This window comes from Myiozetetes cayanensis, unplaced genomic scaffold, assembly GCF_022539395.1.
Source record: "Myiozetetes cayanensis isolate MyiCay16 unplaced genomic scaffold, myiCay2020 scf3, whole genome shotgun sequence".
Taxonomy (NCBI): Eukaryota; Metazoa; Chordata; class Aves; order Passeriformes; family Tyrannidae; genus Myiozetetes; species Myiozetetes cayanensis.
Window position 1 is genome coordinate 26,696,717 of NW_026087521.1, and position 13,998 is coordinate 26,710,714.

At 38.3% G+C, this 13,998-nt stretch overlaps 1 protein-coding gene across 1 annotated transcript in view; it reads right to left on the bottom strand.

Moving 5' to 3' along the window:
* Window positions 1–4,703: 4,703 nt before the first annotated feature.
* Window positions 4,704–13,998, bottom strand: part of ZNF277 (zinc finger protein 277) — a 49,725-nt gene continuing 40,430 nt past the window's right edge. Inside the window, exons 8-12 of the mRNA XM_050324056.1 lie at window positions 9,998–10,065; window positions 8,716–8,812; window positions 8,157–8,199; window positions 5,869–6,043; window positions 4,704–5,049 (exon numbers count right to left, since the gene is read on the bottom strand). Of these exons, the coding sequence (XP_050180013.1) occupies window positions 4,857–5,049; window positions 5,869–6,043; window positions 8,157–8,199; window positions 8,716–8,812; window positions 9,998–10,065 (576 nt within the window). The 3' untranslated portion in view covers window positions 4,704–4,856. The remainder of the gene's footprint in view (window positions 5,050–5,868; window positions 6,044–8,156; window positions 8,200–8,715; window positions 8,813–9,997; window positions 10,066–13,998) is intronic.

A 13,998-nucleotide genomic window follows, 5' to 3' on the forward strand; every position in this document is an offset into this window, starting at 1 on the left:
AGTTTACAAAGACAGACTCTCTAATGAGCAATTAGAGCAATTCCTGCATTATTTATTCCTATATTGTTCTGATATTTCCAGAGACCATAGAAATAAAGTGTTGTACCACTCAATGAAGCTGTGGCTGAAGGTTGTGGCAGAAATCTGCCTGTAATTATTCTGAGGGAGTTCACTACAGTCTCATGCGATGTGATGTGACACACAAATGCATTGTATGACCCCCTCAGAATTTGAAATTTTGAGCTTGTGTTCATACTAAAGAATCACATTTGCAGCTTACCACTGTTCAGGTGCTCAGCAGTAATACTAGAGGTCTGGCACTGGCACTTCTTTAGGGTGAGCTAAACGACTCTAGGACCCATAGACTACATTTATTGATTATAATGGAAGGGTAGACATTAGACTCATATGTAATCTACACATATTCAGCTTTTCAGTCTCAGGATGGGAAGGCAGATGGAGAGAACTGCGTTCCAAGGAACATTTGTGGAAGAAAAATACTTTTATTTCTATCTAAATTTGTTAAAACACAACTGATGTATTTTTAGTTGCAAATATTCTAAATTCCCCCGCTCTTCTTATGGACAGAGTGAATTTATCAGGGATGTAAAATATAAAATGTGACTTCAACTAAGGGGTTACATAGTAATCTTTGTATCTTCATGAGCAAGAATTATGGCAAAAGATGCAAAATCAAATTCAAGAAGTAACTAAAAATTTCACTGGAGAAAGAAATCAAATTGAACATGGCTTAGCAGCAGAAAATTTCCAAAAGAAAGGAAAAAAAACCCACTAGGAAGAACAGCACATTCAGTGCTCCTGGAGAAAAGGAATTAATTTTACATGCAACCACTGCTGCATGTAGTATTTCTACAGCAGCTGATTTTAATGAATATCAGATGGAAGCAGTAATTCATTCTAGGGTTACAAATTACCTGTTCCATGTGACAGTTGTTATCTAACCATATTTGACACATCTGGCAGAGAGAGATGAGGGCATAATTTGACCAATCGACACTGCAGTTGTATTGTAGCTAAGACTCAGAAAGCACTGTGACTTAACAAAATCTCTTTGTGGAAACAAAGTATTTTTCATGTTGCTTTGATTCTCTTTAGCCCCTACATACCTATGAGTAAAATGCAAATAATGCAAGAACATTTAATACAGCATCAAGTCCTGAGCAAAGCCGTGAAATTTGCTGCTGTTCATTGGCAGTGGACAATAGATGTTGCCGAGGCCTATGTTCAGCGTCTGCTCTGGACCTGAATTTGAGCATGGGTACTGGTAACCTTGTGTACTTTTGCTTACAGTTCAGTTTCTTCTGTCAGATTTAGGTCAACCACTCTGCAAAATGGAAGAAAGACAGGGAGGCTGTACCAAACACCTCACTCACTAGTAGAGATCTGACTGGAATTCAGAGGCAGCAATGGCATTGAGAAATGACAACAGCAGAGAGACTCTTCAGAGACTTACTCTGGTGTTTGGCACATCAGTTACCATTTAACCAGCTGAAAGCAGCCACTGACAGCTCTCACAGCATGCCAGGCAAATGGATACAGAAACTGAAAACAGTAAGAGTCTTAAATGAAAGTCATCCTTAAGTCAGATTCTGCACAGAATTGCCGGACTAAATTGAGTGTGGAGAAGTATCACAGACATTATTAAGATGTTTGTAAGTCACTGGGACACAAGCGGTTTTCCTCCTTTAACCCAGGTCCTTCTAAACACGAGCACGGCTTTAGATACAGCAAAGTGAGTGTGTATAAGGAGTCAGGGTCTAGGCCAGGAGGAAGTATTATTTTAAGAAATATACATTGGACTTAGTGTAAATTTTTTCATACCAATCAGCAGCACTCATTCTTCTTCTGATCCGATTCTCCCCAGATCCTTTGCCAACCCCAGCTCTGTCCACTCCATGACTTATGGCATTGTTATATTATTTTTGTTGTAATGCTTCCAAAAATGTTTTTTTGTTAGAAGACCGTATTTGCTCACATAACAGCTGAGCCTGTACACTGTACGAAGTCATTACCAGGTCCCCTACTTGTGACAAGAAGATAATTTCAGTTTTAAAACAGATAAGAGGACAAGAAAGCCTAGGGAAAATTATATAAACATATATATAATAATAATGGCCAGTCTTCACAAGTGAAGATCCGGGGAAGGTCTTTACACCTTCCAGCCTGCGCATTGGATTTTTCTAGGTGAGACACAGTGTGCGCGGAACTGAGCCCACCCTTTAATCCTAAGGTTCATCTGCCGGGGCCAAGCGAGCTTGGACGGTGGCAGTGAGGTCCTTAGGACGTAGGTGGGTTGCCTTTAAGGGCTAACGAGCTCCACCTGCCCGGGAGTGGCCCTGACCGGGAATCGAACCCGGGTCTCAGCGGTAATACCCTATATATAAACAAATAAGTATGCTTCAGCAAAATGTCCATTAGAAGCATCATTGTGCTAAATGCAAATGCTCGATTTTACTCTAGAAACAATATCCAATCCTCTCTGTGAACTTACAAAGACTTAAACCTATTTTCTTGCCTGCTCTTCATATCTGAAGTAACAAGCTCTACCCTAATCTGATTCCTCATGTTCCTTATTCAGTGAACAGTTATATACTGCTGATAAATTTTTCCAAAGTCCCTTTTTCTCTTAACTCAAAACAGACAACCACTCCCTGTTATTCATACAATTTCTCTTTAGATATTCTCTTAATTCTATATGGAAAAATGCTATTTCAAATTTCTCTTAGAACCAGGAACAGCAGTTTTTTCATATTGCTGACATTGTTTTCATTTTGTAGGGATCTGACACAGCATCACAGTCTTTATCACTAGAAAATGTTTCATAATTTCACTTTATGATATATCAGTAAAACTTTATCTTTCCCTTATTGTGCCCTTCTGAGATGGACTTGCCATAAAACTCATTCATGTGCTGCTGCCATAGTTTGGCGCTGATTTTTCCATTGCCCAATACACTTACCAGTAATGTAAACCCCATTAACTCCTACTCCCATCTCAGCTAAGAATCTGACTGAAAAGCAAGGACTGAAATCAATTTCTAAGTGAGGAAGAAAATAAATGCTTGGGGAAAAATTACTTTTGAGGGGGAAAAAAAGCAGCAACAGCTGTCGCAATTACTGTATGAAATTAAGAATATTACAAATGCAAGAAGTACAGACTACAGCTTCTTTAAGATGGTCAGACATTCTAGTTCTAAAATATTGGGGTTGTTCCTCCTAAATTTTTGTACCAACGCACATGTATGACTACATGTGTCCCCTTTTTTTTGTCTGTATTCTCAGCAGCTGCTGAACTACTTCTATCCCATTTCCTCTTGACAGAGTCAGATATTGCTTCTGTTTCACTGTAGTTATGTACAGTGTAGTGATCTGTCTTACTCTGTACATTTGCAGCATCTTGTTTTTCTTATCTCCAGAGAACCTGGGCACAAGAGAAAATAAGTAAGGGGAAGCAAAATGAGGTGCTACAGGGTGATGTGTAATGGCAGGAGAAAACTAGTTCAGTGCGACTGAGAAGAAACTGATGCACATAGATTGCAGGGTGAATTAGACTGGACATGGAAGCTTAGCAGAACATGGGTAAAGATTTTTCTCTTTAGCTCCTGCTCCCAGGGACTGCTTTATAATTCTCAATCACCATATAAAGACAAACAACAACAACTCTTATTGACAGTAATGCATTTCAGGTAAAGAGGGCTGTGCAAGGGCAAAGCTATGGCTTTGAATCTTCTCCATCAGGGAAAGGCACTGAGCTGAGACTCCCATATTTTCAGCAAGTGCTCCAAAACTGACCTACAGGAAAAAAAAGAATGTATCCCAGTTTTGAAAGCAGTTATATGTATTATGGAAAGCTAAACCTGAATTCTGCAGCTACTTAAGATTTCAGAGGCAAGAGGCAGGAATACTTAGTTTAGATTATCCCAGCAGGACCTATGCTCTGAGCAGCTTTGCCCTGTCAAGTCTGAGGTGCTTTTTGGACATGTTGAAGACCTTCAGCATGTTCAGACCTTCAGTTACTCTGGGAACTTTAAAGTTCAGAATTAAAGGAAATATGGTAACTTTTCTGGACTTGAGATTTTTAGGATTTAATTTGGATTTATGTGTCTGCAATCCCCTAAGTCATTCTTTTACATCTCAGTTCACAACCATACACAAGAGGTCAACTTTAAATTCTTTGGATTTTTGATGCAAACAATATTGCAACTGTTTCTATGCTTTTTTAGGCTTCAGAATGGCAGCTTTCTATGCAATCAGATATCCATGGGCCAGGCAGAGCGATGTTTCTGAGCTAGTTTTCAGAACAGGCACCATATATCTTATATATTGATGATAAATAATTGAGATATATGGATCTGCTTTCCCTTTGCAGGAGGTCTAAGGTTAAAAATAGCAAAATTTGCTTTACGTAACAGCCCAAGAATTAAATTTTCCATTTGCTCTTCAACAGCAATAACACATAGAAGAGTCACTCATGTATCATGTATCACACATTGTCTCAATTGTTCATGCATTTCATGCCTTAGAATAGAACTCTGATTTTGATCTATTTAGGAAAAAAAAATAAAAAAAAAAATTAAAAAGATGAAAAATTTATAAATAATACTAATAGTATTTGACAAGCCAAGCAGAAAATCTAGCATTCAATTTTAAAATAAAGCAAAAATTTAAAGGAAGACAAACCAACCAAGTTAACACTTAAATTTTATTTAGCATTCACTTTCTAATATTTGTCCAGTAATAATAATAATAGCTGAGTTAAACTGTATTCCAGTATTAGTGAAATAATGGATTTTTTTTTGTCTGGCAGAAAAGCACTGAAGGTCAGCAAACTGTACTTCAAAACTTCTCCCGACTCTTGTTCTCTTTACACAGGAGCTGATTTAAGACACTGCTCTGTTTGAGAGCTTTTAGACTGGATATATCTTCGCTTATAACAGGGACTTCTTCCCTTTGATCCTCAGTTATCACATCTTCACTGTCTGACAGCGTGCACAGCAGTGTATCGTTTTCATAGGTAGGAAAATAATACCTGAAAGTAACAAGACATAATTACTAGATATTCACATATTTTGTTTGAGACTGAGATTCTGAGATTCTATTTTTAAATGAGATTAGATTTTTAAAAAAGGAAAAATGAGCAAGTCTGGTTGTCTGGAATGACAGTACGGAGAACACCCAAAAAATCAACTGGTATGTACAATGTAGCAGTCACAGAGAAGAGCTGACAACAGACAAGCCCTTCCCCTCTTTCTTCATCTTTCTATTGCCACAACTGAAACTGCAGATACAGATTTGTCCCACAACAAATGCTCAACTGAGGTGTTTGAGTTAGAACACTCCCTGTGCTCTACTACCCAGTAGAGCATCATCCCCTGGACCTATACGGCCTACTTAGAGTCTGAACCAGCGTTTTGTTATGTGTTATCTCTATTTTCTGTGGAAAAAACTATGGGGAAACAACCAACTTGTTTTGATGCCCAAAGTTAGGTAGACATCATGAATATATTTACATTAGACATGCAAAAGAAATGGTTTGATGTGGTTCTAGAACAATTTTGCAACAACAAACTTCTCTAGTATACTGACTTTAAAATGCAGATCCCACATATGGTGCCAGTGCATCCTGAATGCAACTAGAAGAGCAGTATCTCACATTCATTTTAGCTTCAGACCGTAGAGATTTCTAATTCTGAGTAGTTTTGAGAACACTTATTATTTTATCTGGACCATTAAAGCTGGGGACCTCAGGGCACTGTTATATTGGCAAAACTTAGAACTTCCAACTTACTGTTTCACAGATATTATCAAGTAAAAGTATAAATGCCGAAAGAAATATGTTTGCCCTTACTGTGGTTGATCCCACGTAGATCTGGCTGGCAGGAATGCAATGTGTTTGGTCTCTTCCATATGACTTATCAATACCCCTTTGGACTGAAATTTCTCCTGGCAGTTGTAACAACGACAGTGATGGATTTCTCTTCTGATGAAATTCACTAGCTTTACTTGCTGATAAAAGTTCAGACCTGGGAGAGAGATGGTAGCAAACAAGCACTTGGGAAATGTAAAACTTAATTTAAAAGTGCTTTCTTGGATTAAGCATAAAGATTGATAAGAGTTTACTGAAGACCAGAGCTGCCTGAATGCTGTAACTTAGCAAATTAGCTGAACAAATGCTTTTTCCTACTGCAGGGAAACTAACCCTTCTTTCAGTGTAAAAACTGCAAACACTTTGCTTCTTCTCAGTCTAAGTCTAAGTCTCTAAGTTTAGTGACAGAGCTCCAGGGGGAGTCAAGTAGGTTGAGGAATATCAGCAAATGAGAAAGAGACAGACTACTGGAATCCCATCCTGCCTTCCCTGGGACAGTGGGCAGATAGGATACATGACATGGAGGATTCCCTGCCCTCCCTCCGCCTGCCTGAGCACAGTGGCTTAAGGGACAGAGCATAATGGTAACAAGTCCCTGCCCTGTGAGGCAGGCATGTCTCCTCTGTGAGAGCCCCACCTGTCCAGGTTCCCCAGAGTAACAGGTGTGAGCCTCTGCAAGTGGAACCCAACAATGATGAGGACAATGGTTCATCCAGCAGGAAAGTGTCGCTGGGGTTAAGTCAGCCTATGCCCTGGATAAAAAATCACTTCCATAAAGAAAAAAGACACATCATTGTCATACAAGATTCCCTTTTGGAGGGAACAGAAGGCCTGATACGCCAACCAGACTCACTTCTTGAGGAAGTCTGCTGCCTCCTTGAGGCCCAGGTTAAAGGTGTGACGAGAAAGCTTACTACCCTCATGGGTAATTATTCATTTTTGATTTTTCAGGTAGGCAGCGATGAAGTTGCAATAAGAAGTCCAAAGGCAATCGAGAGACTTCAGGACCTTGGGACGACTCGTTAAGGGATCAGGAGCACAAGTACTGTTCTCTGTCCTTCCAGTTGCAGCAAATAATGAGAGAAGAAACAGGAGGAGCAAGCAGATCAGTATCTGGCTCTGAGCCCACTGTAACTGGAAGAATTTGGGAGTTTTGATCATGGATTGGTCAACATGACCCCAGGCCTGCTGGCGACAGACAGGGTACACATGTCTCAAAGGGGGAAAAGGATCTTTGCACAGGAGTTAGCAGGACTCATTGAGACAGCTTTAAACTAGATTTGAAGGGGGAAAGGGATAAAACCAGGTTCACTAGATATAAGCTTGGGGCAGGATGCCAGAGTGTGATGTTCAACAATGCAAAGTGCCGAGTCCTGCACTTGGGACACACAACCCCATGCAGTGTTACAGGCTTGGGGAAGCTTCCTGATGGAAAAAGACCTGGAGGTGTTGGTTGACAGCCTGAACATGAGCCAGCAGTGTGCTAGGGTGGCAAAGAAGGCCAGTGGCATCCTGGCTTGTATCAGAAATAGCGTGGCCAGCAAGACCAGGGCAATGACTGAACTTGGAGAAAAGGAGACTCAAGGGTGACCTTATCACTCTCTACATCAACCTGAAAGGAGGTTGTAGCCAGGTGGGCGTTGGTCTCTTCTGCCAGGTAACAAACAATAACAGGGAGGTTTAAGTTCGATATTAGGAAAAATTTCTTCACTGAAAGGCTTGCCAAGCATTGGAATAGGCTGCTTAGAGAAGTGGTTGAGTCACCATCCCTGGATATATTGGAAAGATGTGTGGATGTGGCACTTACAGAGACACAGTTTAGTGGTGAACTTGGCAGTGGTGCTTTAATGGTTGGACTCAATGATGTTAAAGGTCTTTCCCAACCTAAATGATTCTGTTCTACAGCAGAAAGCAACACTGGTCAAACAAAGCTTAAAGTACAACCTTCTAAGCTGCAAGAAAGTATTAACAGGCAAAATAACAATACTCCAGGGCTCCAGCAGCCAGGCCTGGGAGTCTGTAGAAGCCACTCTGCAAAAGAATCCAGTGGTTCTAAAGAAAACAGCACACATCCTTGGCACTAACAACAGTTCCAGAAAAATAAAGAGTCCTTGGCTTGCTTTAGTAAGCTGACAGAAACAGTTTCCATAATGGAAAAGTTAAATGTTCATGCAAAAATAAAACTGATAAAGTTGTTTTCCTCTATTCTTATGATGTGGTTTTCTCCACACTAGTGGCAAATGCTGACAATTACAACACCTCTTACTCACCATGCTCTGACTTTATTTTAGGAAAGTCAAATCCATGTGATTTCTGGAGGAAAAAAAAGAAAAGAAAAAATATCTATTTCAACTACTTCTACTGTTTCAAGTTAAAACCAGCTTAGCTTCTCATAGACTGACACAGACATAAGCATATAGAGATACAAACAATAATACACGAAACAAATCCCCAAAGTTTTGTTTCATCGGAAACTTTCATATTCTGTTAAACTGTAATGCTCCTGTTAACTAGTTTATTAAAACTAAAACAGAGATGCTAACCATTAAATACATTTAATCATCAAGCCACTATGATATTAAAGATGCTGCTTCTCTACCGTTTGTAACAGTCTGTACACTCACAAACAACAGCTAATCATACTCTAATGTAAAACTTGACTCCTCTGCATATTTTAGAGAAGATATGCTGAAGACACATGCAGTACTTTAGTTCTGTACTGAAGAGGGCATTCTAACGCAGTAGCTGATTTGATCTTAACAAAGACATTACAAACACAATTTTTAATTCCAAACTGATGAAAAAACTGTTATTTAAAACAAGTCTTACCTGCATGTGAAGATACAGTTTTTCTGTGGTGTCTGCTTGTTGTTCACAGAACAGGCAAACTACACATACAGGATGCTCTTCCCAGTCAGACCAGTCTCTTATGAATAAAAATCAAAAAGATTTGTTTAATTGTGGAAAAGGGAAGAGACATTTTGTGAAAGGGTACTTCTGCAGTTACAGGACTAGAACTAAATACAGGGAAACTGAATCCTTTAAAGGGGGCAAGAGACAGTGTGGATTTATAGCTGGATATATGATTACAATCTGGTTTACAGTCTAAAAAATATTACAAATTCAAGAATAACTGAGCAGTTACTGCTGGGTAATTTCTGTGTAGACAGGCATTAAGTCCTACTTGAAACTGTTTGCACTAACAAACAGGATATTAACTTCAATTTCTATTCAGTTTGACAAGTCATCAAATATTGCTTTCATTGTATATTTTTATAAAGTCTTTTAAAATTATTTTATACCTTTCTAATGATTCAATAGATCAGCCAAAGTTATAGTCATCAGGCAGAGCTTACTCTGTTATTTACTTATTAAATATTAATTATTTCTAAGATACTCATTAATGCTACATTTAGACATGCACACAGAGAATACTTTACCAACACATCCATTTAAAACTCTATTACTGCTGAGAAATAGAAATATTCCTGCAACCAGGTATAATCAAGTAAAATAAAGCTCAAGTTACAGAGAGAACTAGGAAGATCAGGCATCCTGATACCCATTTCCTTCCTGCTTATTCCATTTCCTACAGCCAAGGAAACCATCTCTGCAGTGATCTGAGGGCCTGGACTACAGAAGAATGCAGATGAGATGGATGTTACTCTCAATCAGCACTGCTGAGAAGCTTCATTTGAAATCCTGCTTTAATCTCTAGTTATTACCTTTTTATCAGATTTTTTCCTACAATTTCTTTCTCATGCTGACATTTTTTGATACTTACTCCTGATATTTAAATTTGAGCAAAACCTGTTCAGCTGGTTTTTTGTTACAAAAGTAAAAAAGAAGAAAAAATTTTGTCTACATCATTACAAATCCAGAAGGCTCTTGTTTGAGCCCTAGCCAAATGAAAAATAGGCTTGTGGTTGAAATATGAAGCTTACAGCCCTCGTTACTGAGATGCGCTTTTAATGAGAACAATTTGGAATTGATTTGATTGGCTTAGATGAATTTTAACTGTGCACTAACTATACGCAGCATCTTCCCTGTAACTACTTTCAAAAATAATAGTCTTGCAAGCCTTTGTAATGGGCACATAAGTAACTCTTACTCTTCTAGGTTATCTAGTAATTCCCGGTCGTCCTCTGACTGCACTTCCTCCCAGGACTTTCCAAATTCCTGGGGATAAAAAAAGGAAAGAAAACAATAAAACATTTCCTGATTCACATCACATTTTGTCAATCAACTGAATGAACATCTCAGAAGTCACAATAACTTACTCTGGATCACTTCAGTACTGCTGTGAGTTAAAGGTAGTCATACAACACTGCTTTAGCAATGATTTTTAAAATACTAATTATTTGTGTCTTTTAATGGGGCATTCCCCACTCTCTGTCTTTGAAGAAGATGATTTGGCACAGAGTTCTCACTGTCTCAAGTTTGCCCTCACACTTGCTCAATCCAATCTGTCTACCTTGCTCTTCATGCAGCATATGCTGCTTATTGCAGCTGGCACACCTGAGACTTTTGTTGGCACAGCTACACCAGCCTGTGCTTGTTTCTTTTTCAAGGCTATGTCAGTAAAAACACATGGTAAACTAAGCTTCAGAGTACTCCAAAAAGACAGTGTGAGCCAGGGCATAGACCTCTGAGCTAGACTCCTGTCTGTCTTCCATCCTCTCCTCGTGAATGCGAGCACATCTATTCATGGTGTTCTGTTCTTCCTTTTACTTCTGGTGTTGTTTATTTATATCTTCAAGACCTTCAGCACAAAGTATATCACAATACATTTGTGCCGCATTCAGCACAATAGCAAGCACTCTCAGCATGACTGAGATATAAATAACAGGCAATAAAAAGCTGAAGAGCTCTACTGAAATACCAGCAATGATCTTCAGGTAGTGTTTTTCTTTTCTCGGATTTTTCCTGTCTTTAAAAATAAACCCATGCAAACTAACCAGTAATCAGAATAGTATTTTTTAACTCATATTTTTGATGGCTGTGAAGGACTCACAAAGATCATAGTTGACGATCTTGTCCTCATTAAAAAAAAAGGTAGCTAATAAAAAGATAATACTTTAATTAATTTTATTCAAATATTCTTTGTAATAAATATATTTAATAACATCCTAGGTAACAAGTATTATTACTGCCTTTATGGTTGTTTGGAAAAAGAAGGAAAATATATTACTTATCTAACAATTTTATGAGAATCTTTAAAGTTGTTAGTGTCTATCAGGAAAATGATAAACAATTGTCTCTAGACAGCTCTAAACCTAATGTCATCAGATGTTACAAAATGAAAATTCAGTAATTAATTCAGTGATGCTACATGGCAGTGTGTAAACTCTCTGAGTTAGAGGGGAGACTCATTAATGTCACCATTACTGTGAGATAACATGAAGCCATTAACACCTCTCAGCACATGTTCTCCCAGCTGCACACTAGTTTCTTATGTCTGCTAATGTTAACACCTTAATGAGTGGATAGTGGCTCACAACCACTGCAAAAAGAAGACAAATGCTCACAATTTTTCCCCTTACCAGCTTGAAGTATATGAGCACAAAAGACTATGTTCAAAACAATGGCCAGTATTAAGTTTCACATTTAATTAAAAGGTGGAAGGAAAAAAACATGCACAAACTTTATTATTGCTGCTGTTTCTTTCTGGTGTTTCTGTGAAGAAAGCAGAGTGGGATCTTGTAAGAGGTCTAGGTTTCACCCCTCTATTTATATTCAGAGGAGAAAAAAAAAAGAGGAAAAAGGAAAAAGCTAGCCAGGTCTAGTATTACTGGAAAATTGCATGGTAAATGGATAACTGGGGACACTGTGATGAAAGTGCAAAGAGACTGAAGCTGAGCAATTGGGTGGAAAAGAGCTCTTTGAAACATTCTTAAAACTCTTTTAGTTTTTTTTTTAAATTTTATTTTTCATAGTTTTTTAAAAAACTCTTTTTCAGTTATACAGCTTGATGGGCATCTGGGACCAAAAGTGCCTTTGTTAAGCATTCAACTTTCTTTGCTCTTTCATCCAAGATCCAAGAGCTCCCAGCAATCATCTCTTGAGATTCCCAAGAAATTCTTAACAAAACCAGAGAAAAAATGAGATTTGACATTGTTAATAGTTCAAACAGTAGAAAATGCATAATTAAAAAAACTGAAGGCCTTGCAATATATGCAAGAAAAAAACATTTTTTACTGTGTATCTCACAGAGAGGATGATCCCATAGAAAAGCAAGAAGAGCATGCAAATGTGTGTGGTTTGATTATTTTCTCTTCCAAAATGAAGTCTAAATGTACATAGATGAAATGCCTCACTGACAATTTACCTTGAGTGCAATTTTAAAGGTTCTGTGGGGAGAAAGTCTGTGTGCCTCACTGAGGCAACACACCTCAGCTTGAAAAGAAGTGCTGAGATAGGAGAAACCAGAAACAGCAGCTGGTATCTCAAGCAGTTTCCCCTAAAGACCAGTTGCTGAAATACATGCAAATAGAGTTCCAGGCCTGTGGAGCTCAGAAACTCCAAACAGATGCTGCTTTCCCCTGCAAATTTCCTCTCATCCTTCTTCTCACCTGTCTTGCTGTGATCATCTGAGTTGTTTTATACTGCTGCAGAACTCGAGATGGCCTTCTCCCAACATTAGTTAATACGCATTGGATGAGTTTCAGTATGAAGCATTCCCCCACTTGGGGGATTTTATTAAATCTTGAACTAACAGCTCCTGATGACTGATTTACATCTACTATTTTAGAACATACACATTGTGTAAGTCAAAACAGGCTAAATATAACTAGTAACCCCCATGATAGCACCTTCTTCCCCTGGCTTCCAACAGATTATAATGATGACCTAGGGCTTGGCAATAAGGAGAAAATACCTTTTTATCTATCAGTTAAAAGAAAAGGTTTTGCAAAACAAGTTTTCTAGTAAGCAGTAGGTACCATTTTTCAGCTTCTTAGCTTAGTTATAAGTGCATTCACTGTAGTGATGTTGCATACTACAGATAAACACCATTAGTCAATTTGAAAATGGACATCTGTGCTTCCTACAAAGGATATTCTATACTTAAAGGGCTGCTGGTAACAATCAGGTGAATACAGAAAGGAAGGCCTTGCCAATCTAGGTCTGCCTCAGTTTCTCAGGCTGGGAATAAGACAGTTTTTGCGTTTTGTTCTTTTATGGGTTCCAGCAGGTGCAACTGACTACAAAGTTCTTCCCTCTCCATTTTTACTTGGCTCTTTGTGCAAGGTGAGTCATGGGGCCACAGGATAACACAGGCAGAGAACCAAGAAAATTAGGTTGGAATTTTTTTTTTTAAAAAGGAAAAATAAGATAACCTACATATATATCATGGATGCATTGTTGCTCAGTTCTTTGCACTATCCTATCAGTTTGTCTCTTTCAATTTGTACTTCAAATCTTTCTGCACAGGATTAGTATAATCTTCCACACTTAGACAACACAGACAAAAGACCTCCAAATTCACTGGGGAAGTGACCCCACTGCCCTTCAAGTAATTTGCATAATTGCAAAACTCTCTCTGTAATTCAATATAACTATCTGATAATAAGATTTTGATACTTGCTTATGAAAGAAATCTATCATGCACATGACAAAAAAAAGCTTCCACTCCTACTTAGTTAAATTACTTAGGATAAATTACTACGTGTAATTTATCCTAATGCTAACCTGCAAGCAACAGAACATGTCAATGATATGGAGGTAGACAAATAAATTATATGGAAGTAGATCATGACAGAAGTCATAGAAAGTCACAGAATATCAAAATATTTACAAAGGAATATGCACTTATGTTACTCACTGCTATGCGAAATCAGAAATTTAGGGGAGAAAATTGCCAACAAACAGACAGAAAAGGTGACTAATGTTATGAAAACAGATTCTCATATCTGCACTACAAACAGGAGTGAAGTCAAATGCAGAATGGACGGAAAGGTAGAATGCAGGCAAGACTACTGCCCTAAATGAAATCAACGGGAGCTCTGCCACCAGCTTAAAAGACAAGTAAGAACTGGCCAAAAGATCATGAGGCAATTCAGCAGACATTCTCAGGCCATCTGAACAAAAAGTCCTTAAAACTTCTTGGTAGAA